Below are 25,900 nucleotides of genomic sequence, written 5' to 3'. Positions count from 1 at the left end.
TGCACTCCCAAGCAGCGGTCTTCTGCTGTAGCTCTTTGTAAAACAGTTCTCATATCACTTCAGAGGCTGAGTCTTCATCAGCAGAGGTGGTCCTGTGGAGATGAGGCTGGGGCCCTTCCAAATCTGCTTCCTTTTTGAAACAGCAGGAAATATTCCCACGTGTTTGGACCTTTCATTCATACTTTCTCCTTGCCCCTTTGCTAGCCTGGTTGTCTTGGTTTAGACATTAGTCTTAGATTCTGATGCTTGTAATCGACTCTGCCGAATTTTGAGGCACCTCTTGCTCATGCCCAGATCCCTAGTATTGCCTTGCCCAGGTCTACATTAACTCTATGCCTGCTAGGCTTTGGTGGCCTGTCTCTGCTTCTCATTATATGATTCTAGGCTACGTTCTCTTCTCCTTGGGGCTGCTACCTCAAATGAACCGTACCTACCACCATAAGGAGAGAACAGACAGAACCGGACAGAACCGAGGACAGGATTCCATGGAGCACCTGCCTTTATAGCCCCCTAGTATCTAGCACTGGTCTTTGTATAAGCAGAGCCTTGACAGAAATTTGTTGATGGAATAAATTGAAAAACACTGCAGTTACAGTAGCATTTCATGATGTGGAAAGTATTTAGTCAACTAATATTGGATGTACCTCTTTAGAGGAGGCACCATGGGAGATGCTGAGGATTCAGAGATGGAAAGTTTGGGTCTCTTTCCTCAAGAAATGTGCACACTACTCGAAGTTTAGAGCTAGAGGTGAAGTCTGGGTGGTCGTTTTGGACAGAGATGATAAGAGAATTTACTAAACTGTGAGCCTTAATCCCAGGTCCTGTGCCAAACAAATCTTCAATATGTTAGGGGGGTTACGATTTCTGAGCTGGAAAGATTCTTGAGAAAAACTGGAAAAGTCCTCTCTTGGGTCTTGATGCTGGCTGAAGAATGGTGATCCCTGAGGGGAGGGGGGAGCTGGGTGAAGGGCTTGGCCAGGGAGACATGTAACACCCATATGAGATCATGAGTGGGTTTCCCAGGGTTGTCCAATCTACCTTTAGTTAATTTTGGGGGGGGGGTATTGGGATATTGGTTAGAAAGGAGGTTTTTGTTTTGTTTTGTTTTTCCCATATGGGAATTAGAAAAAAATCACATCGCCTCCTGGAGATCAGTCTCTTACTGGCTTGGCATGACTTTTAAAAAATAATGAATCTGTTGTGATATGCAACTGAAATTCTGATATTTTTTTAAAAGGGGCCCCAACCTTTACCAGTAAGCTTGAGCTTTTTCTAAACGTCATAGATGGTGTGGTCAAAGTAGTTTTGGTTATGAAGCAAGCTCTAAAAAAACAGAACAACCAAAGTGATCTTCCTCTGTGTACACTGTAAGTTATCTACCACAGCATCTCATCGGAGAGGTGGCCTTGAGAGCTCAAGTAAGTAGGTTATCCGACCATCTCACCAGCACAAGAAACTCTCTGGCTGCCACAGTGACACGAGCCCAGAGTGGGGTGGAGGGAAATGCAGGTGGATTGCATTTGGAGGTCTGGGTTGCTGTTTGTTGCTCTGTCTCTTGCCATTGCCAAGCACAAACCATCTTCCTCCGCGAAAGGTTGTTACCCAAGGGGAACACTGTCCCAAGCTGTTGACACACTGTACGTCAAGGCAGCATGGCTCAAAGCAACAATTCCAGTAAGTATTGGGCTCTGCTTAAAATGATGGCCAAAAAGACATTTGTCATTCTGGATGAAACTTAGTTCTCTTTGTTTTATTGTAGGAAGACCACATAAAAAATATACGATTATTAAAAAAGAAAACAAAAAAGCTATTTATGGTAAGCCAGAGGGTTTATGTCTTTTTCGTTTTTCTACTTGCTTGATGCTTTCTCCCCTGCATTTTAATTTTTCCAGATGGTCATTAAGTAATAATCAGGCGGGTATTTCAGCGACATTTTACAAAAGTTACTGGTGCTTTACCTTAGGCAATTTCTTATATGTCATTTACAGAAAAACTGCAGATTCCAAGAACAGCTTCTGTCCTTCTTCATGGAAGATGTTTTTGGTCGACTCCAGTTACAAGTCTGCAGGGAAATACATTTTGTGGAAGAACTTCATAGCCTTAGGCAGCAGTTGAGCCGCTGTGTAAGTATGCACAGCAAACACGGTGAGTTTGAGCCTAGAAACCTACCTAGAAACCAGCATGTAGGAAGCTGTCTCCACACCGAAGGGTGAGTAAACGGGGCTTTTCAAATTGTTTGCTTGTGGTCCAAACGGACAGTTTATCGTCAGTGAACCAGCACTGAATAAGCATGTATAACTCATAATGCCACTCTGTTTATTATTTCTTACAGAGTGGCACCTCAGACATGTTGAAGGTCTAAAATGACACAGAATGATCCTCAATGTCTATTTACTTACCATCTCCCAAGAGATTCATTTGCTTACTTAATAAATATTTCTTAAGTTTGCCAGACACTATTCTAGGCTCGCTCTTTCTTTCTTTCTTTCCTACTCATATTGATGAGGGCTGTTAGATTACTTTTTTCTTAGTTATTTATCTAATTTTTTAAAATAGTTATGTCCTTTTTGAGGCATAGTCTCAGTCAAAAGTTTAAAAACTTTAAAAAAGGGCGGTATGTCTTCTTTGGTACTTAAATTATGTGATGCTGTGGTATAGTCACAGTCACCATAAACAATGGGGAATTCATTAGGAAGGTAAAAGTGACCAAACTTCTGTATAAACATCCACAGTAATAAAGACCAGTGCAGAAAAATGAAACAAAACAAAGCAAAACAATTAAGCCAGGATGAGTGCAATAGTAGTTGACTTGCCTCTGTGGGGAATGGTGGATCTTTTCTGTGATCTTGTTCGGGTTCCAACGATGCCTTCCCAGCCTCTTGTGCTTGCACCTTGCAGGAGGTGAGACGGTGGAGCAGTGATGATTATGGCGGTCCTTGGGTTGCCAGGTGGAGACAAGCTCCCTACCCTGGGGTATTATGGTCACTGAGACTTAAACTCTGGGCAGTTAGAGGCAGATTTTTATTTCTTTTTTTTTTATGTTATGTTAATCACCATACAGTACTTCATTAGTTTTTGATGTAGTGTTCCATGATTCATTGTTTGCGTATAACACCTAGTTTAGTACGTGCCCTCCTTAATACCCATCACCAGGCTAACCCATCCCCCCACCCCCTCCCCTCTAGAACCCTCAGTTTGTTTCTCAGAGTCCATAGTCTCTCATGGTTCGGATTTTTATTTCTTAAGAGCTAGGATGTCTTTTCCTCGTGGTCCATAAAAGTGCTCAGGATCTCGAGTTGCAGATCACAGCACAGTGGCATTTTATGTGGGTGAGTTGATCAGTTAGGTAAAGAATTTACACTCCTTCTCCTTTTCTTTGGTTAGTTTGTATTTAAGTTATGTCCTTGTTTGAGACTTGGGTTGCATGGTGTTTCATAAACTCTCCTATTCCATTCAAATAAGTGCAGTGAGAAGAATTACAAACCAGTACCTCTGTAGAAGAGAGAGAATGCTCTGGGCCAGTTCCCTTGCCTAAACTCGGGGAAAGAAACTTAGACTTATCTTTGGCTTTTTCTATCTTGACCTATGAGGTCATCTTATTAAGACAGTGAATAGTAGGGTGCCTGGGTGGCTCAATCAGTTAAGTGTCTGCCTTCAGCTCAGGCATGATGATCCCAGGGTCCTTGGATCGAGCCCCACCTCATTGGGCTCCCTGCTGAGTGGGGAGTCTGCTTCTCCCTCTACCTTTCCCCCTCTGCTCATCATCTCGCTCTATCATTCTCCCCCTCGCTCTCTCTCCCTCTATCTCAAATAAATAAATAAATAAAATCTTTAAAAAAAGACAGTAAGTAGTAGAGTCTCTTAAATTTAAGCTGAATTATCATATAATTTTATATTTCATTTCCCCCAAAACTTATTAAGTTGTTATTACCCTCCAGTAAGAGCATTTTCACCGCTGAAAGATTTGAAGAGAAAGAGAATATCCCTTGAAGGACTTGATATAGGGGAAATAATGCGATGTAAGTCAGTCACTATAGGCTAGAGTGAGTCTAAAAGAACAAGCCAGCTGCTCCCTGAATTTCAGTGTCTGGTGACAGGGATCCTTTTCAGCCTGGTTTTGTTTGTCTTTTTGTTTTTGTTTGTTTTGTTTTTTTAAGTGAATTCTGTTTCTCTCCTTTTTTGTTTGTTTGTTTGTTTGTTTGTTTTAACCCTGGTTCCTCTGTGTAGGTGCTATTCATTGTTTTAGCTATCCGATTTAATTTAATGTTATTTCAAATGAAGTTGATGGTGAGGCACTAGAATAAATCCTTGCCTGATACTGTAGCGTATCTGGACATCTGGAACCCCTAAGCCATGTCTGTTTTCCCATCAATTCGGTTTCCTCGCCTCAAATAGCTAGAGAACACGTAATGATAGCTGTAAGCGAAACCAAGCAATGTTCTACGGGAAACACTTAGAAAATATACAACTATCTAGTTGTATATTTGAGTTGTTTTTGGAGTTGTTGTTTCCCTGAAGAGACCTGTCAATCAAGACGCTTCTGTCCATAGAGATAATCTTTCAGGGACGTGGGCCGCACGGCGGATGGGAGCAGCGGGGCGCCTCTCACGCAGGTTTGGCTGCTTACCAAGGTGGCTGGCACCCCCTTGTGGCCACATACGAGCACACATCCAATCAACCTCCCCAAGCGCCCACCTAATTCGGGGCTTTCCTTCTTACTTTCTCCCACCTGAAGCCAACCGTTGCTAGCTCCAGTTAATTTGTTTCACAAACTGTGGAGTTTATGCCCTGGGGTAAAGTAAACCCTTCTGTGAAACTGAAAAAGAAAACCAGAGGATGAGCCTGAGCTTTGGAAAGCCTTCTCAGACATTGTTCTAGGGAAATAGATGCTTGTCTTGCGTTTACTCTTTTGGCCAATCATAATTTTGCATTTTTGATAACAGAAGCAGGTATCTGTTTAATATAAACTTACTGAGCATCTGCTCTCGTCAGTGAATGATTTCTTCTTACGAATATCTTCTCATGAATAAAAAAGGGAAGCGAAACAGACAAAATCGAGCTTTCCTGAAAATGGTGTTGTGAAGACAAACGAAAACCTAATCACCTGAAACGAAATGGCGAAAAGAAACGAGTCAGTTTTGTAAATTGACTTTTTGCAAGCTGCCTTACAGCAGGGTAGCCTGCTTCGGTATTTTCCAGGTCTGTGCTGAGTGAGAAAGGCCAGTATGATTTGGTCCCTACTCTCTGGAGGGGCAGGAACCGCAGGGGAGAAACTTGAATAAAGGCTTGATGGTATGACACGACACACCCTATTCAGGAAGCTGCAAGTAGTAGAGTGGGAATGTGAAGTGGCTTGGGGAATGGGAAGAGGAGGCTGGTTGGTAGACTTTTAGCCAGGAGACGCTGGTAAGGGCCTGGCTGAGTAAGGCATGACAGCTCTAGCCACGGAGAAGGACTGTATCCTGAAGAGAATGTAAAGCCACTGAAGGGCATGGCATAATCAATTCTCTATGTTTCCGAAAGACCTCTTTGGTGACGGTAGAGGGGTGTAGCTGGGGGGTGAGGCTTGAGGGAGAAAAAACAATGAGAGGAAACAATAATGTGCCTGGAGTAGAGTGGTGGCGCTCTAGTGTCAAGGGCGAGAGTCTGAGGAGGAGAGGAGAGTCTGGGATGAGGCAAAGGTTCTTGCTTGGGGGGCTGAGGGGGAGGGGGGGTCGTTCATTAACAGTATAGAAAGAGGAAGCGTGGAGGAAGGTAAACAAGTTGCTTTAGACCTGCTCAAAGTTTCAGAGTCCCATGCATCAGCGTAATCATAAAACTAGTACATACATTTTCCATCTATATTTTTGTGTCTGTTTACTATTTATGATGTGTTTCTTAACAGTACTGAGATATAGTTGATACACAATTAACTGAACATGTTTAAAGTGTATGATTTGGTAGTTTTGACGTACGTATGCACTTCTGAAGCCATCACCACAATTAAGACAATGAACATAGCCGTCAGTCCCCAAAGTTTCTTTGTGCCCCTTTGTGATCCCCTCCCTCTCTGCCCCGTCTCACTGTCCCCAGGGACAGTGCCTTTTGTCACTATAGATTTGTTTCCATATCCTAGAATTTAATGTAAATGGTGTATGAATTATACTCTTTTATGTCTGTTTTTTCCACCTAGCATAACTATTTTGATTCACTCATGTTATTGAGGGTATCAATAATGTATTCCTTTTTTATTGCCAAGTAGTATTCCACTATAATGATATACTACAATTTATTTATCTGTTCACCTACTGGTGGTTATCTCTTCCCAGTTTTTGGCTATCACAAATAAAGCTGTTATGAATACTCATGTACAAGTTTTTGGACAGATATTCTCATTTCTCTCGGGTAATACCTAGGAATGGAATAGATGGACTATAGGTCGGGTGTACATTTTGTACAAGATGGCCAAATTGTTTTCCAAAGCAGTTTGTACCATTTTGCATTTTTCACCAGGAGTGTGCGAGAGCTCAGTATCCTTGCTATCACGTGGTATAGTCAATGTTTACTGATGCCAGCCAGTGTAGGTGGAGGGTAGTGGTATCACATTGTGTTTTCAATTTGCATCTCCTCATTACTAGGGTTGAGCATCTCTTGATTTGCCTGTTTACCAACAATGTATCTTCTTTGGTGAAGTGTCTGTTTGGATATTTTGCCTGTGGAAAAAAAAATTAGTTTGGTTATTTTCTTACTGAGTTTTGAGTATGTGTGTCTTAAAATATATTGTGCATGCAAATCTTTGATCAGATACATAATTTGCAAATATTTTCTCCTGGCCTATGACATCTTCTCATTATTTCAAAAGTGTCTTTTGAAGAGAAGACATTTTACATTTTTTTAATTTTATTTTTTAAGATTTTATTTTTTTATTTATTTGACGGAGAGAGACACAGCGAGAGAGGGAACACAAGCAGGGGGAGTGGCAGAGGGAGAAGCAGGCTTTCCGCTGAGCAGGGAGCCCGACGTGGGGCTTGATCCCAGGACCCTGGGATTATGACCTGAGCTGAAGGCAGATGCCTAATGACTGAGTCACCTGGGTGCCCCCATTTTACATTTTTTAAAAAGTTTTATTTTTATTTATTTGAGAGAGAGCAAGAAAGAGAGAGAGAGAGAGCCAGTTCGAGCTGGGGGGGCAGGCAGAGGGGGAAGGAGAAGCAGGGAGCTCGATGTGGGGCTTGATCACAGACCCTGAGATCATGACCTGAGTGGAAGGCAGATGCTTAACTGATTAAGCCACCCAGGTGCTCTGACATTTTACATTTTGATGATGTCCAATTTATCAATTTTTTCTTCAGTGAATCATAAAATCATACCTTTTGTGCCATATTTAAGAAATCTATATTTAATACAAGGTCACAAAGAATTTTTACTATGTTTTCATCTAGAATTTTTCTAGTTTTAGGTTTCACATTTAGGTCAATGCCTTTTTGCATCTATTGGGATGATCATGTGATTTTTATTTTTTAAACAATTGATACAAATTACATTGATTTTCAAAGTTAAACCAACTTTGGATTTCTGGGATGCACTCTAGCTGGTAATAAAGTGTTATCCCTATCATGTATTGTTAGGTTCAGTTTGCTAAAATTTTGTTAACAATTTTTGCATCTACATTTATGAGGGACATTGGTCTGTAGTTTTCTTGACTTGTAATATCATTGTCTCATTTTTGGAATTAGTATAATGCTGGTCTCATTAAGTAAGTTGGAAAGTATTCTCTCCCCTTGAATTTTCTGGAAGGAGTGCATAGAATTGGTCCTTTGAAGCCATTTTTGAAGCCAATGGTCCAGTGATGCCATTTTTGCCTAGAGTTCTTTTTTTTAAAGATTTTATTTATTTATTTGAGCGAGAGAGAGAGAGAGAGAGAGAAACAGCAGGAGAGGGGAGAGGGTCAGAGGGAGAAGCAGGCTCCCCGCTGAGCCAGGAGCTTGATGTGGGACTCCATCCAAGGACTCCAGGATCATGACCTGAGCCGAAGGCAGTTACTTAACCAACTGAGCCACCCAGGCGCCCCTAGAGTTTTCTTTATGGGAAGATTTTAAGCTAAATATTCTATTTTTTTAATAGATGCAAGGCTATTCAGGTTATCAATTTCTTCTTGAGTGAGCTTTGATAGTTTTTCAATGATTATTCATTTCATCAGATCTACCAAATCTTAGCCACCAAGTTATTTATGCTATTTCCTCACTATCTTTTTAATGTTTTGTATAGTATAGAATGATGTCACTTCTCTCATTCTCAATATTGGTATTTTTTGTCTTCACCCTTTTTTTCTGAAATTTTATTGAAATTCATCAATTTTATTGATTTCTCAAAGAGCCAGTTTTTAGTTTAATTGATTTTCTCTATTATTTTCTGTTTCGATTTCCCTGATTTCCATTCTGAACTTTATTATTCCTTCCTTCTGCTACATTTGAGTTTAATCTACTCTTTTCTTTCTGGTTTCTTACATTGAAAGCTTGGGTCACTAACTTGAGATCTTTCAGTGTTTTCTTAAGGTGGAAGCTGAGGTTATCAGTTTGAGGTTTTTTTTTTTTTTTAATCTTTTCAGTACAGGAATTTAGCGTTATAAATTTCCCTTTTGGTACAACTTGAGCTACGTCCCACAATCTTTGATATGTTGTGCTTTATTTTCATTCACTTTGAAATACTTTCTAATTTCCTTTTTGATTTCTTCTTTGATCCATCGGTTATTTGGAAGGGTGTCATTCAGTGTCTGTATATTTGGGAATTGTTCCAGATGCCTTTTTGATTTTGATTTCTAATTTGATTTTATTTTGGTCAGAGAGCATCCTTTATATGACTCAAATCCTCTTGTATTTGTTGAGCCATGTTTTGTGGCCCAGAATTTGGTTAATTTTGGTAAAAGTTCTTTGTGTATTTGAAAAGAATAGCTGTCTTGCTGTTGGGTGGGGTTTTCTAGAAATATCCAGTAGATCAATTGATGGTTACTGTTTTTCAATTTTTCTATATCTTTGCTGATTTTCTTTCTACTTATTTTATCAATTACTGACATCTCTGACATTAATTGTGGCTTCTTCTGTTTCTCCTTGAAGCTCTATCAGTATTCATGGTAGAAGTTCATGTATTTTGAAATTCTGCTATTAGGTGCATAAATATTTATGACTGCAATGTTATCTTGATGAATTGACCCTTTTATTTTATAAAAGTACCCTATTGTCCTTTATAATACTCTTTGTTCTGAAACCTACTTTTTCTGATATAAATAGAACCACTTCAGCTTTCTTTTGATTAGTATTAGCATGATGTATTTCTCTGTCCTTTTACACTTATTTGTGCCTTTTAGTTACAATGGATTTCTTATAGGCAACACATATTTATGTTGTGTGTGTATTTATCTACTCTATCTTTTTATTCATCGGTTTAAGCCATTTAGTTTTAAGTGATTGGATTTTAATATGGTTGGAGTTAAGTCTACCACCCTGCTTGTCTTCTGTTTACCCAGCCTGTTCTTCGTTCCATTTTCCTCTTTTTCTGACTTCTTGATTGATTTTTAAAATGATTTCATTTTATCCCTTTTGTTAACTTAATAGTTAGTTATAGCTCTTTGTGTTTTGCCATTTTTGAGACTCTTCATTCTTTTGTGTAGGACCAGGTTTCTATCTGGCATTATATTCCTTTTCTTTGAAGGATTTCCTTTAACATATCTTGTAGTATGGTTCTATTGGGGATGAATTCTTTCAGGTTTTTTTCTTTTCTCCTCTTCTTCCTTCTTCTTGCAGTTTATTTGTTAAAGGTATTGGGTGATTTGCCTTACAAAGTTTCTCATAGTCTGTATTTTGATGATTGAATTTTCATAGATTCATTTAATATTTTTCTTTTATTTTCCATACATTGGTAATTATGCATAGATTCTTGATCAAATTCAGGCTTGATATTTTGGCTGAATCACTTCACGTGTAGTGTCATGTATTTTTCATCAGAGGTACATAGTATATGGCATTTAGGTTTATCATGTTAGCAGTCATTAATTATTATCTAGATCTATTTATTCATAAGGCATTGCAAACTGATACTTTACAAATTCTATTATACCTTCTTTATTTATAAGTGGGGTAATTCCATAAATAGAACTTACCCCTTACTACTTGGCTGTCCTGAGAAATTGATCATATAAAAAAGCACAAGTAGTTAATTCTTTTTCTTTACCAGTTTTCAATATAAGGAATTGCTTTTCTAACATTCTTCCAAGGTGATCAATGAGTAGTTATTTTGTCTTAGTGTTGTTATTAACTCATGGACTTGTATTATTTTTCATTTTTGAGGAATCTTTCTGATTTCTACAAGCTTCCTGCCTTTTGGGATTCTTTGTAAGTCCACTAAGTCTGCCATCTTATTGAGCCACTCCCAAGAGACAGCACCATGATAATTATCATGGTTGACCATTCGGTCTGGAATTCCAGTACCATTGTATTTGAATGTCATCTTCTTGTTTTTGGTAACATTCTAGGCATTTTGCAGTACCTAATAAAATATTATATATTAAAATAGTCTGATTTGGGTGATTAAGATGGTATAATTGTTCAAAGGAAATAAGTTATGGGTGATGTAAACACTTTTATTTTTATGATCTTTGCTAGCCATAGTATTTGGATAGTTGACCTATGTATATGTAAAAAACACATTAAAGATTCTTATAGAACTCAAATACTCTCAGACTTAAAAAGGAACTTAATAGTTGCTTAGTTGAATTTACAAAATAATTTGCCTAATTGCTAGTGATCCAAATTGAAACTGAAAAAAAAATTCCATTCGTTTTTGAGATTTCATGATCTACTTTAATTAACATTTTGAGAGCTTGAATAGTAATGGTGATTAGATACATTTCTTTATATTTATTGTATGTATTTTTTTAAGATTTTATTTATTTATTTGAGAGAGAGAATGAGATAGAGAGAGCATGAGAGGGGGGAGGGTCAGAGGGAGAAGCAGACTCCCTGCTGAGCAGGGAGCCCGATGCGGGACTTGATCCTGGGACTCCAGGATCATGACCTGAGCCAAAGGCAGTCGCTTAACCAACTGAGCCACCCAGGCACCCCTATATTTATTGTATGTATTTAATTTCAAAGTCTGGTAAGTCTTGGCAAATAGAGTATTGGTGTCTCGATTTCTTGTAGTGTGTTCAATAAGTAATTTGTATACCCAAGGGCAACTAACTTACCAACTTATGAAGCGTTGCCAATTCTTTATCCTGGTAATTTCAGTTTTTTGTTTTTTTTTAAGATTTTATTCATTTATTTTACAGAGAGACACAGCGAGAGAGGGAACACAAGCAGGGGGAGTGGGAGAGGAAGAAGTAGGTTTCCCGCTGAGCAGGGAGCCTGATGTGGGGCTTGATCCCAGGTGCCCCAATTTCAGGTTTTTAATTGCAATTGATTGAAGTAATAAAACCAGAATTAGGAAGTGAGACCAACCCTGTGTTATTCTCTCATTAAGTGCAAAGTCCAAAACCTGTCTTCAACAATACCAATAATTTCATCTTGTGGTTGTTGGAAGAATTAAATGAGATAATATACCAAAGTTCATAGCATGTAGTTGTTCCATAAAATTGTTAGTGTCTTTTCTTATCGCTTTCTTTACACGGAACACTAATTTTCTTCCAATTATACTTTCTCAACAATTTCCAAAGGAGTGGCTCACCTAAACAACAGATTCCTTTTCAGTGCCAACGTTAGTGTTAACTTGCGTAATATGTATAATTTACAGTAATCTTTAAAGAGATCATTTTTTAATAATTGAATATATTATTCACTGTAATTGAATTTTGAATAATTAAAAATATTAAATAAATATATTTAAACCAATATATTTGGTAATATATATTTTCTAATGATCATATAGAATAAATATATTTTCTTTTTTTAAATTTTTTATTATTATGTTAATTACCATACATTACATCATTAGTGTTGGATGTAGTGTTCCATGATTCATTGTTTGTGCATAACACCCAGTGCTCCATGCAGAACGTGCCCTCTTTAATACCCATCACCAGGCTAACCCATCCCCCCACCCCCCTCCCCTCTGGAAACCTCCGTTTGTTTTTCAGAGCCCATTGTCTCTCATGGTTGGTCTCCCCCTCCGATTCCTCCCCTTCATTCTTCCCCTCCTGCTATCTTCTTCTTTTTTTTTTCTTAACATATATTGCCTTATTTGTTTCAGAAGTACAGAACTGTGATTCAACAGTCTTGCACAATTCACAGCACTTGCCATAGCACATACCCTCCCCAATGTCTATCACCCAGCCACCCCATCCCTCCCACACCCCCACCACTCCAGCAACCCTCAGTTTGTTTCCTGAGATTAAGAATTCCTCGTATCAGTGAGGTCATAAGATACATGTCTTTCTCTGATTGACTTATTTCACTCAGCATAACACCCTCCAGTTCCATCCACGTTGTTGCAAATGGCAAGATCTCATTCCTTTTGATGGCTGCATAATAGCCCATTGTGTATATATACCACTTCTTCTTTATCCATTCATCTGTCGATGGACATCTTGGCTCTTTCCACAGTTTGGCTATTGTAGACATTGCTGCTATAAACATTGGGGTGCATGTACCCCTTCAGATCCTTACATTTGTATCTTTGTGGTAAATACCCAGTAGTGCAATTGTTGGATCGTATGGTAGCTCTTATTTTCAACTGTTTGAGGAACCTCCATACTGTTTTCCAGAGTGGTTGCACCAACTTGCATTCCCACCAACAGTGTAGGAGGGTTCCCCTTTCTCTGCATCCCCGCCAACATCTGTCGTTTCCTGACTTGTTAATTTTAGCCATTCTGATGGGTGTGAGGTGGTATCTCATTGAGGTTTTGATTTGGATTTCCCTGATGCCGAGTGATGTTGAGCCCTTTTTCATGTGGCTGTTGGCCATTTGGATGTCTTCTTTGGAAAAATGTCTGTTCCTGTCTTCTGCCCATTTCTTGATTGGATTATTTGTTCTTTGGGTGTTGAGTTTGATAAGTTCTTTATAGATTTTGGATACTAGCCCTTTATCTGATATGTCATTTGCAAATATTTTCTCCCATTCTTTCGGTTGTCTTTTGGTTTTGTGGACTGTTTCTTTTGCTGTGCAAAAGCTTTTTATCTTGATGAAATCCCAATAGTTCATTTTTGCCCTCGCTTCCCTTGACTTTGGCGATATTTCTAGGAAGAAGTTGCTGCGGCTGAGGTGGAAGAGGTTGCTGCCTGTGTTCTCCTTTAGGATTTTGATGGACTCCTGTTTCACGTTTAGGTCTTTCAACCATTTGGAGTCTATTTTTGTGTGTGGTGTAAGGAAATGGTCCAGTTTCATTCTTCTGCATGTGGCTGTCCAATTTTCCCAACACCATTTGTTGAAGAGACTGTCTTTTTTCCATTGGACATTCTTTCCTGCTTTGTCAAAGATGAGTTGACCATAGACTTGAGGGTCCATTTCTGGGCTCTCGATTCTGTTCCATTGATCTATGTGTCTGTTTTTGTGCCAGTACCATACTGTCTTGATGGTGACAGCTTTGTAATAGAGCTGGAAGTCCGGAATTGTGATGCCGCCAGCTTTACTTTTCTTTTTCAACATTCCTCTGGCTATTCGGGGTCTCTTCTGGTTCCATACAAATTTTAGGATTATTTGTTCCATTTCCTTGAAAAAAGTGGATGGTATTTTGATGGGGATTGCATTGAATGTGTAGATTGCTCTAGGTAGCATTGACATCTTCACAATGTTTGTTCTTCCAATCCATGAGCATGGAACGTTTTTCCATTTCTTTGTGTCTTCTTCAATTTCTTTCCTGAGTATTTTGTAGTTTTCTGAGTACAGATCCTTTGCCTCTTTGGTTAGATTTATTCCTAGGTATCTTATGGTTTTGGGTGCAATTGTAAATGGGATCGACTCCTTAATTTGTCTCTCTTCTGTCTTGTTGTTGGTGTATAGGAATGCCACTGATTTCTGTGCATTGATTTTATATCCTGCCACTTTACTGAATTCCTGTATGAGTTCTAGCAGTTTTGGGGTGGAGTCTTTTTGGTTTTCCACATACAGTATCATATCATCTGCAAAGAGTGAGAGTTTGACTTCCTCCTTGCTGATTTGGATGCCTTTGATTTCTTTTTGTTGTCTGATTGCTGTGGCTAGGACTTCTAATACTATGTTGAATAGCAGTGGTGAGAGTGGACATCCCTGCCGCGTTCCTGACCTTAGGGGGAAATCTCTCAGCTTTTCCCCATTGAGAATGATATTCGCTGTAGGTTTTTCATAGATGGCTTTTATGATATTGAGGTATGTACCCTCTATCCCTATACTCTGAAGAGTTTTGATCAAGAAAGGATGCTGTACTTTGTCAAATGCTTTTTCTGCATCTATTGAGAGGATCCTATGATTCTTCTTCTTTTGTTAATATATTGTATCACGTTGATTGATTTGCGGATGTTGAACCAACCTTGCAGCCCAGGGATAAATCCCACTTGGTCATGGTGAATAATCCTTTTAATGTACTGTTGGATCCTATTGGCTAGTATTTTGGTGAGAATTTTTGCATCCATGTTCATCAAGGATATTGGTCTGTAATTCTCCTTTTTGATGGGGTCTTTGTCTGGTTTTGGGATCAAGGTAATGCTGGCCTCATAAAATGAGTTTGGAAGTTTTCCTTCCATTTCTATTTTTTGGAACAGTTTCAGGAGAATAGGTATTAATTCTTCTTGAAATGTTTGGTAGAATTCCCCTGGGAAGCCATCTGGCCCTGGGCTTTTGTTTGTTGGGAGGTTTTTGAAGACTGCTTCAATTTCCTTAGTGGTTATAGGTCTGTTTAGGTTTTCTATTTCTTCCTGGTTCAGTTTTGGTAGTTGATACATCTCTAGGAATGCATCCATTTCTTCCAGGTTATCTAATTTGCTGGCATAGAGTTGCTCATAATATGTTCTTATAATTGTTTTCATGTCTTTGGTGTTGGTTGTGATCACTCCTCTTTCATTCATGATTTTGTTGATTTGGGTCATTGCTCTTTTCTTTTTGCTAAGTCTGGCCAGGGGTTTATCAATTTTGTTAATTCTTTCAAAGAACCAGCTCCTAGTTTCGTGGATCTGTTTTAATGTTCTTTTGGTTTCTATTTCATTGATTTCTGCTCTGATCTTTATTATTTCTCTTCTCCTGCTGGGTGTAGGCTTTATTTGCTGTTTTTTCTCCAGCTCCTTTAGGTGTAGGGTTATGTTGTGTACTTGAGACCTTTCCTGTTTCTTGAGAAAGGCTTGTATTGCTATATCCTTTCCTCTCAGGACTGCCTTTGCTGCATCCCAAAGATTTTGAACAGTTGTGTTTTCATTTTCATTGGTTTCCATGAATTTTTTTAATTCTTCTTTAATTTCCTGGTTAACCCATTCATTCTTTAGTAGGATGCTCTTTAGCCTCCATGTATTTGAGTTCTTTCCAACTTTCCTCTTGTGATTGAGGTCTAGTTTCAAAGCACTGTGGTCTGAAAATATGCAGGGAATAATCCCAATCTTTTGGTACTGGTTGAGACCTGATTTGTGACCTAGGATGTGATCAATTCTGGAGAATGTTCCACAGGCACTAGAGAAGAATGTGTATTCCGTTGCTTTGGGATGGAATGTTCTGAATATGTCTGTGAAGTCCATTTGGTCCAGTGTGTCGTTTAAAGTCTTTATTTCCTTGTTGATCTTTTGCTTAGATGATCTGTCCATTTCAGTCAGGGGGGTGTTAAAGTCCCCCACTATTATTGTATTGTTGTCAATGTGTGTCTTTGCTTTTGTTATTAATTGCCTTATATAATTGGCTGCTCCCATGTTAGGGGCATAGATATTTACAACTGTTAGATCTTCTTGTTGGATAGACCCTTTAAGTAGCATATAGTGTCCTTCCTCATCTCTTATTACAGTCTTTGTTTTAAAATCTAATTTGTCTGATATAAGGATTGCCACCCCAGCTTTCTTTTGGTGTCCATTAGCATGGTAAATCATTTTCCACCCCCTCACTTTCAATCTGGGGGTGTCTTTGGGTCTAAAATGAGTCTCTTGCAGACAGCATATGGATGGGTCTTGTTTTTTAATCCATTCTGATAGCCTGTGTCTTTTGATTGGGGCATTGAGCCCATTTACATTCAGGGTAACTATTGAAAGATATGAATTTAGTGCCATTGTATTGCCTGTAAGGTGACTGTTACTGTATATTGTCTGTGTTACTTTCTGGTCTATGCTGCTTTTAGGCTCTCTCTTTGCTTAGAGGATCCCTTTCAATATTTCTTGTAGGGCTGGTTTCGTGTTTGCAAATTCCTTTAGTTTTTGTTTGTCCTGGAAGCTTTTTATCTCTCCTTCAATTTTCAATGACAGTCTAGCTGGATATAGTATTCTTGGCTGCATATTTTTCTCGTTTAGTTCTCTGAAGATATCATGCCAGTCCTTTTTGGCCTGCCAGGTCTCTGTGGATAGGTATGTTGCCAATCTAATGTTTCTACCATTGTAGGTTACATATCTCTTCTCCAGAGCTGCTTTGAAGATTTTCTCTTTGTCTCTGAGACTCATAAGTTTTACTATTAGATGTCGGGGTGTTGACCTATTTTTATTGATTTTGAGAGGGGTTCTCTGTGCCTCCTGGATTTTGATGCCTGTTTCCTTCCCCACATTAGGGAAGTTCTCTGCTGTAATTTGCTCCAATATACCTTCTGCCTCTCTCTCTCTTTCTTCTTCTTCTGGGATCCCAATTATTCTAATGTTGTTTCGTCTTACCGTATCGCTTATCTCTCGAATTCTGCCCTCGTGATCCAGTAGTTGTTTATCTCTCTTTTTCTCAGCTTATTTTCCATCATTTGGTCTTCTATCTCACTGATTCTCTCTTCTGCCTCATTTATCCTAGCAGTTAGTGCCCCCATTTTTGATTGCACCTCATTAATAGCCTTTTTGATTTCGACTTGGTTAGATTTTAGTTCTTTTGTTTCTCCAGGAAGGGTTTCTCTAATAACTCCCATGCTTTTTTCAAGCCCAGCTAGTATCTTTAAAATCATGATTCTGAACTCTAGGTCCGACATCGTACTAATGTCCGTATTGAGTACGTCCCTGGCAGACGGTACTACCTCTTGTTCTTTTTGCTGAGGTGATTATTTTCGTCTTGTCATTTTGTCCAGAGGAGAATAGATGAATGAGAGAACAAAATGCTAACAGGTTAACAACGTCCCCAGCAAATATACTCTAAACAAATCAGAAAAGACCTGAAACCAGGGGAAAAGAAAGGGAAAGAAAGAAAAAAGAAAGAGAGAAAAAGAGAAAAAAAGAAAAAGAAAAAGATAAAAACCAACAAAAACAGAACAAAACAAAAAAAACAGAATATGATCAAATATGATCAGGCCAGTGCATAGATCAGTGCCACACACTAGATTTTGGGTGTATTTTGGTCTGTTAGAAGAACGTGCCTCCTAAAATTTTAAAGAAAGAAAGACTTATATATGTACAAAATAAGGGTTGATACAATGAAGGGATGGAAGATGACTGTAAAGATGAAAATTATAAAAGATTTTATAAAAGGAATTGATAAGAAATTGTTCGAAAAAAGAAAGAAGAAAATTAAAAAAAAAAGAAAAAAAGGGAGAGAATGTGATCAGGCAGGAGACTAGAACAAAGCCATACACTAGTGATTTAGGGTATATTTTGATCTGTTAGAAGAAACTGTATCTCAAAATTTTAAAGAGAGAACAACTTATATATATATATATATATGCCAAAAATAAGGGTAACTACTATGAAGGGATAAAATATGACTCTAAAAATGAAAAATGAAAATGTTTTTGTCAAAAAGGGATTGATAAGATGTTGGTTGAAAAAGGGAAAAAGAAAAATTAAAAAAAAACAGTTAAAAAATTAAGTTTGAAAAACTAATGAATCATGGTAAAAAAACCATGAATTCTATGTGCAGTATTCCCCTAGCGCTGGAGCTCTCCCATTCTCCTTGATCGGTAAACTTGGTCTTGGCTTGCTGGCTGTTCGTGCTGATCTTCTGGGGGAGGGGCCTGTTGCCGTGGCTCCCAAATGTCTTTGCCGGAGGCGGAATTGCTCCACCCTTGTCAGTCCAGGCTAAGCAAGCTGCTTGGGTTTGCTCTCAGGAGCTTTTGTTTCCTCCAAGCTCTCTGTACAGCTTTGGAGGACCAGGGTGAAAATGGTGGCCTCCCACTCTCCGCCCGGAGGAGCCAAGAACTTGGGGCCCCGCTCCTCAGTGCGCCCCCAGAGAAAAGCAGTCAGTCACTCCCTTGTCCCCGGTCTCCGGCCGCACTCCGTGCTCACCCGGCCTGTGACCGAGCGTTTCTATCTCTGGCACCCGACCCTGTGTGGAGTCTCCAAACCCAGCAGATCCCTGCGGTGCACTCCTGCGCCGCTCCTCCCGGAGGAGGAAGGGGAGTCTCCCCGGATCTGCCGCTTGTTCGGTCCCTGCTGGAGGAGCACTGGCCCGACTGGGCCGCAGATCACAGTTTATGGCCACCCCGAGCTGAGAGCCCGCGCCTCGGCTCCGTCTCTGCAGCCGGCTTCCCCGCTCTGATACCTGGGAGCTCTGGCGCACTCAGGCACCCCCGGTCTTTCTGTGACCCCAAGGGTCCTGAGACCCCACTGTCCCGCGAGGGTTCCACCCCCCGCTTAGCCACTGCAGCGACGTCCCTCAGCGGAGCCGACTTCTAAAAGGTCCGATTTTGTGCTCCGCGGCTCTAGCACTTGCCAGAAGCGGCCGGTGGAGGCCCCTCCCCCACCGTCTATCCTCCCGAATATCGCCTCGGATTCACTTCTCCGCACGTCCTACCTTCCAGAAAGTGGTCGCTTCTCTGTTCAGAGAGTTGTTGCTATTCTTCTCTTCGATCTCCTGTTGAGTTCGTAGGTGTTCAGAATGGTTTGATCCCTATTCAGCTGAATTCCTGAGACCTGTCAGGTCTCCTACTCCTCCGCCATCTTGCTCCGCCCCCTAGAATAAATATATTTTCTAATGATATTATAGAATCTCTTTGTTGGTGAGTTTACTCCTTGGTTAGTGATATATAACTTTTCTATCAAAATTATGGGGCACAGCTCTATCCTTCCATGTGCTAAATTACATGGACTTATTCTCTTTTTATTGATATATGATTGATGTATTACATCTTATTAGTTTCAGATGGGCAGCATAATGATTCGGTATTTGTATCAACTGTGAAATGATAAAACTCCATGCATGGACTCATTCTGATAAACAGTTACACTGAGAATTTTTAAAAATCTGCAATAAAGTTATACTACCCTAGTATCTGTTTGTATTTAAGGTATGGAAACTCTTTCTAGTTTTTTCTATGACTGGGACATGAAGAAATGTTGAATCAGGGTCTAGGATTATTGTAGGTAAGCAAGATCATACACACAAATCTATGTCAGATGATTATATTAGTTATGGAGACTATAGACATAAGACAATGTTTTGTAAACTCTTCTGATATATATTTACTCAGGAATTGGCTACCTGTCATTTGTTTTTTAAAATTAAATGTCTGATTATGAATTTGGCTAATAGTTTAGTCATTTTCCCTCCTTTCATGCAAGCTCTTTGGACACAAATTTAATTATGCTTTCTTACGCTAATTAAAAAATTTCCTTTCTAGGTTTCCTATAAACCTTTCTGGTCTTAGTAGTGTTGTATTGATGTCTTAAAGCTCAACGTTTGCCAAACTGACATTTAGTTTTTTCAAAATGGGCTACACTGATATGCTTTTCTCAACTGTTATTTTAAATGCACCTGAGATCGTATTTGTAAGACCTCACATAAAAAACGGCAGAAAGTTAATTAATAAGATTTGCTTAAAACTCTACATTTGCTATCATACAACAAAATTAAATTAATTTAATATTTAATTGAATCCCTTATCTATCATTTGCATTCTGGGGGAAAGAATGTTTCAGGAAACCAAGGTCATGGCCAGAGTAGGAACTGTGTTAACTGTTAACCATTAAGTTCAACTAAAAACAAAACCAAAACCAAAAAAAGAAGACAAAAAACAAAAAGAGATGGTTCAATCCAGTCTGAAGTCATATGCTGAGGTCAATATGTATGATTTTATACTCTTCCAGAGGTTGTGAAAATGCTGTATATGTTTATGATAGATGTAACATAATAGAACTCTTGAGAGAAAGAATTTGAGGTTGTTCATTTGAGAATACACTTGGAGCAATTAGTTCTCTGCAGGACTATACTGCAGGTAGCTGTCTAGTCCTTGACACACATTTTTCATTTCCTCAGAATGATCAGTGGAGACGGATTTTCCATTTGTGCTTTAGCTGTGACACACAGTACAGATTTGTATGATTATTCAAAACATGAGGAGATTGGGGGTCACAAAATTGCGATTGTATCTGTTTGCCCAATTGTTTTTAACAAATCAAAATGCTCACAAGTGCCCAGGATATTCATTCTGTTATTAAACCATAGGCTTTGTGAACCCTGAAGGTGTAAGCTGGTGCTTGCATTGTATTCATTGAGTCATTCATTCAACGAATATTTATTGAGCATCTAGTATTTGCTGAACACTCTTCCAGATGCTGGAACAACAAAAACTGACTGATAAAGTCTCTGTCCTTTGAGAACTCCTTGAAAATGCTTCCAGCCAGGTTCAGCTGGTCTCAGCTTCTGCTGGGTGCTGTGTAGGAAGCAGGCCTCAGGAGAAGATGAAGCAGGGCTGGAGGCTAAGGGCCACACCGCCCGTCATTGACTCTGGCCATTTTAGCTGAGACCGGAAGGGTGTCCAAATCATCTCTACTCGCTTCAGGCTGGAGCGCTGAGCTTCCTCTGCTTATCCCTTCTCCCTGCTCCTGCCACTTTATCTTATTCACCCTTCAAGGTGCAACTAATTGTTTTTTTTCTTCTGGAAGCCTTCTGGGATCCCACAGTCAGGCTGCCTCTGCTGTCTTAGAGAAATTGTATTTTTTTTTTAAATTACGATATTTATCACATAGTATTTGCATCACTGTCTGTCTCAGTAGATTGTGAGCCATCCCTTGTGCCCCAAGGCCATTTTTATCTTGCAGGCTACTTTTTAAAAAATTAAATTAATCGGGACGCCTGGGTGGCTCAGTCGGTTAAGCAGCCGATTTTTGGTTTCGGCTCAGGTCATGGTCTCAGGGTCCAGGGATCGAGCCCCACGTGGGGCTCCTTGCTCATCGGGAGTCTACTGGAGACTCTCTCCCCTTCTGTCTCCATATGCCCCTCCCCCCATGCTCCCATTCTCTCTCTCTCTCAAATAAACTTGAGAGTGTTGCCTGGTGTTAGTTACTCCATGACTATCCCATACTTTTCTTTGAGTCCTAGTTATTCTAGTCCTACTGACAAATGGCCTGGAGTCTAGATCATATCTGCTTTGGTCAAGTCTGTCAAATCATGCAGCCGTTCCTACAGTAAAACAGCTGACCCTATGTTGTGCATCGCTTTCAGCAAATGCAACTATACACTGAAATAGAAGGTAAAGGAAATCATTCCTTTAGAAATTTCTCTTTCCGAGATAAGTCATCTGAATTATGACTGTAAAACCTGGCTGTCCTCCTGGGTCTGTAGACATGTTTACAACAGTGAGGAAAAGGAGAACCTTCTTGCAGGATCTTTAGTAGGACATCATTTACAGTAAATGGAACTCGAGACACCAGAAAGCATCCCGTAAACCAGCACAACCCTAGTGGCCACGCCCGCGCCTGTAAGTGGTTTTTGCTGTTGCTGTGGTGATGGTGGTGTGGTGGTTTTGCCAAACCTCCTTTTCTCCTTTTGTACTCTTCTTGCTCTCCTCAGATGGAGAGAAGTCAGATGCCTTTCTTGTCCTTCCCATCCGGTGTGGGATGAACTGCAGGTCGGCGTTCTCTGGGCAGAGACATAGCAGGAATGCCTTAATGATACTTAACTTCTGTACTGTCCAGAATTTGGTTGGTTTCTTTGGCTTCTTCGGTGTTAAATCTTTAAACCCTAGCACACGCATGCTTGATACTATGCCATCTGACTTGCTTCTGGGCTTTGTAGTTGATCCTCTGCATCTAAGAACTTGGGTGTTGTGCCTTGGAATTAAGCAAGTATTGATTTTCTTGATGTTCTCTTTCATCCAATTGCAAGATTTGGACCAACTACTTTTATATTAGATGATTTCAGGTTAGAAGGAATTAGCATCTAATCAAACCCTCTATTTATAAATTAGTGGGAAGACTTCTCTAAATTCTTTCCATAGCTACTACCTTGGCTGGACTAGACTTGGTTATTTCTAGAATTTCCTTTTGTAGTTCCAGTCTGAAAAACAAATGATGAAGAAGCACACATGCACACACAACAAACACGGAATTTCTTCTATTATCACATCATCCATTTTCGAGTTGAAATCTCTGTCTCTGTCTCTCTCTGCCAATCAGCTTAGCCCTTTAAAGCCATCTCCAGCATTTCCCTCCTGTAATGCAGAGCAAAGATATTTAAGCTAATCTCTCTTTGGAACTGGACTTTCAGTGTTTTCAACAAGAGACTGGCTTAGTCAGAATATCTTTTCCAAGTTATGCTGGTTGTTTTTTTTTTTTTTTTTTTTTCCAGTATAATAGAGTGGTTCTAAGTACAGACTCAGGAGTCTGAATATTTGGGTTAAGATCTCAGCTCTTCCTCTTACTGTGTGAACATAGGCAGAATATTAACTTCTGTGTTCAGTTTCCTAATCTGTAAAATGAGGATAACAATAGCACCTATCTTGTAGGATTGTTGGGAGGACCGAGTGCGTGAATATAATCGAAGCCTTCAGATTAGTGCCTGCTACATAATGCTAGCGTGATAACTGTTGACTGTTATTATTTTCCCCTAACAATCTCCCCAGTATTTTTGTCTTCACTTGAAGGGGAATTGGGATAAAGAAGAGAGGTCCTGGACCTGCTGAATTTTTACCTTCTAACCTTGATCTGGTATTTCCTTGATTTTCCTATCCACAACTACTATTTACTCTTTTTTTTTGTCTTCATGTCTTTAGCGTCTGGCACTAAAGCCTGACACACAATAGGCACTTCACCAACTTTTGCTTAATGAATGAATAGATTCTTTCTGACTGTACTCTCCGACATTGGCTACCACTGTCCGGGATCTCTCACTCTCTGTTTCAGCCTCCCTCCATCTGGTCTGGGTTGGAATGTCCTCTTCTTAATTCAGGGCTTTTATCACAGGGCAGTCCAATGCCATGCTTGCAAATCCTGCAAACCAGATCTTTACCGGAACGTTCTGTGTCTGCAGCTCTTCTGTGCTTACTCAGGGAAACCCGCTTGACAAGAAGGATCTCTTCCTTCCTATGCGGTGTCTGACCCAAAAGCAGAGTTCCCATTTGGGCAGTCGTGACACCATCACCACCTTTACGCCCCACAGCAGCATTTGGGATGTAGCTGGCAAATCATTTCAGTTGTCTCCTCTTGATAAGGAAAGGAGCCTGCATGCTGCCCATTCTCCCTGCTCTCCTCCTCCTTGTGTTCTGGCCTCAAGGGACCTGCTGGTTGACATTGGCCATGTTTTGATTGTTTCAACAAATGTTGTAATTTAGCTCCTTCCATTTTGTGAGTTTTTACTGTTATCTTTGTTGATGTGCCCGGCCCTATTTTATCACTAGGATAGGACCTCCGTGACACCTTCGGCAAGTAACTTAACCACTGGGCCTTGGCTTCCTTTTCTGTAAATCGAGAAGAATTGGCCTATACAATCTCCTTGGTCTTTTCCAGCACGAAGCTTCTGTGAGTAAAGACTAAAGAGATAAATTAGACATTTTCACCTTTTTCTTCCATTTTCTCTAATGAACCCTATAGAAATGTGAGGGTGAATAGAGGACAAAGTTAATGTCCTCCCACTTGATTTCTAAGCAATTTCTGTGCTCAGATAGGGACTGGAAATTCACCTCCACAAAGGAGGCTGGCAGTTTCTCCTGGCCTGGCTACTGCCCATCTTCTCAAAATGTCAACCTGCTCCTTCTCCTTTTGTAGAAACTAATATTTCCTGGTCCTTTCTCCTGGCAATCAATACCTGAATATTGTACTATGCAATGCAGATAGCAGACAGGGTGATTTTTCAAAAAGGGAATTTTTTCTTGTCAGTTCCCACATCTTCCACGCTTCCTACATCTCCCTGCTTAGATTGCCCTAGCCATGCTGTCATTCTTTTATTTTCTGGGAAGCACTAAGTCTTTCCACCTCAGGGCCTTTGCACGCCTTCTCCTCTACCTGAGTTTTTCTCTCCTGTGCATCCTCCCCAACACCCTCTTTCCTTTCTTCACTTCCTCATACAGCTGGCTCCTTCTCATTTTTCAGATCTCAATTTAAATGTCATTCTTCGAAAGAGCCTTCTCTGACCATCCCGTTGAAAGTAGGTCATTCCTGTAAATTCCTATCATAGAGCCCTAGGCCATACAAACACAGATTTCATTGTAATTTATAATTTGTAACTTTTTGTTTTTAAATTGATTACCTGCTTCTCCCATGAAACTATAACCTCTGTGATGACAGAAACCAACTATTATTTACCTGCCAGTGCACACCTATGCTCAGGACATTATACCTGCTCAGTAAATGTTTACTGAATGGATGGGAAAGTATTATTAGAGCCTCTTCAATAATATAATCTGTGTTTTCTGTTGATTTATTAGATTTCCTGTGCTTCCTCAGCTAGAGAGATGAAAACGATTACCAGGATGAAAAGAACATTTTATGGGGTAAGTATTTCAAGTCATTGTTTTTGAGTACTCTGTTTTCTATTTTTTATTTATTTTATTATTATTATTATTTTTTAAAGATATTATTTATTTATTTGACAGAGAGAGACACAGCAAGAGAGGGAACACAAGCAGGGGGAGTGGGAGAGGGAGAAGCTGACTTCCCGCTGAGGAGGGAGCCTGATGTGGGGCTCGATCCCAGGACCCTGGGATCATGACCTGAGCCGAAGGCAGATGTTTAATGACCGAGCCACCCAGGCACCCCGAGTACTCTGTTTTTTAAAATGTGAAAAATTTCTGCTTTTATATCTCCACTTTATCTGCAGATTGGAAACAAAGGAATCTACAAAGCCATCAGTGAACTGGATATTCTTCTTTCCTGGATTAAACAATTCCTGGAAAGCATTAAGTAATGCAAGGAGCCAAGTGCATGGATTGGATTACTATTTTGGAATATAAGGAGAACTACTGGAAATACATTTGTAAGAGTCTATTTCTTTAAAAAAGTTTTTGTACAAGTTAGATGATGCAGAATAGACTATGGGAATTTAACATAATAAAGTTTTGGAGATACGTAAATTGTCACTAATATGTACATTTTTCTTTATTTTCAAAGAATGCTTTCATCCTGAACATGTCTTATTATTCCCAGATACATTGCATAAATTTAATTTAAAGCTGTATAATCAGAATTGACTCACATAATATTTGTGGAGGAAAAATGACAGCTTTCTGGGATACAGTATGTTATTGCGACTCACATAGATGCTGTGTATATGATTATTATCTATTTAAGTGTTTGACGATTATCAATGCCTGGTATGAACTTAGCTCCTAACAGATTTTTTATTTTAATTAAATACACTGTCTTTCTTTCTCCTGGATGTCCTTTCCATGAAAGCATGCTAGAATTTCATGGAGTGCAATGGGTGACAAGCAGATCAGATCACATAGGACAGACATGTAAACGAACTGCTTGGAATCATTTACCAGAAAGGCCTTTGACAGATGATAACTCAAGCCACAAAGACCACAAGTTACCAAGCTGAGATGATGTGGAGCTTGATAACGCTCTTTCCAGCTGCTGTGCAGTTAGGAAAGTCAACAGGGGCCAAATAAAAGCCTCAGGGCAGTTCAGATTCCTCCACAGGAAACCTTTCA

The 25,900-nt window shown here is 39.6% G+C and overlaps 1 protein-coding gene across 1 annotated transcript; it reads left to right on the top strand.

Moving 5' to 3' along the window:
• Window positions 1-1,503: 1,503 nt before the first annotated feature.
• On the top strand, window positions 1,504-25,152 carry IL26 (interleukin 26). Its single transcript, XM_028110791.1, has 5 exons — window positions 1,504-1,674; window positions 1,760-1,816; window positions 1,989-2,123; window positions 24,674-24,739; window positions 25,066-25,152. The coding sequence occupies exons 1-5, from the start codon at window positions 1,504-1,506 to the stop codon at window positions 25,150-25,152; spliced, it is 516 nt and encodes a 171-aa protein (XP_027966592.1).
• Window positions 25,153-25,900: the final 748 nt, after the last annotated feature.

The sequence above is a fragment of the Eumetopias jubatus genome, unplaced genomic scaffold, assembly GCF_037043125.1.
Source record: "Eumetopias jubatus isolate StellerSeaLion01/CBP00866 unplaced genomic scaffold, mEumJub1_p1.0 scaffold_8, whole genome shotgun sequence".
In the NCBI taxonomy this organism is placed as follows: domain Eukaryota; kingdom Metazoa; phylum Chordata; class Mammalia; order Carnivora; family Otariidae; genus Eumetopias; species Eumetopias jubatus.
The sequence above is the reverse complement of the archived record's forward strand: the minus strand, read 5'-3'. Positions and strand labels throughout refer to the sequence as shown.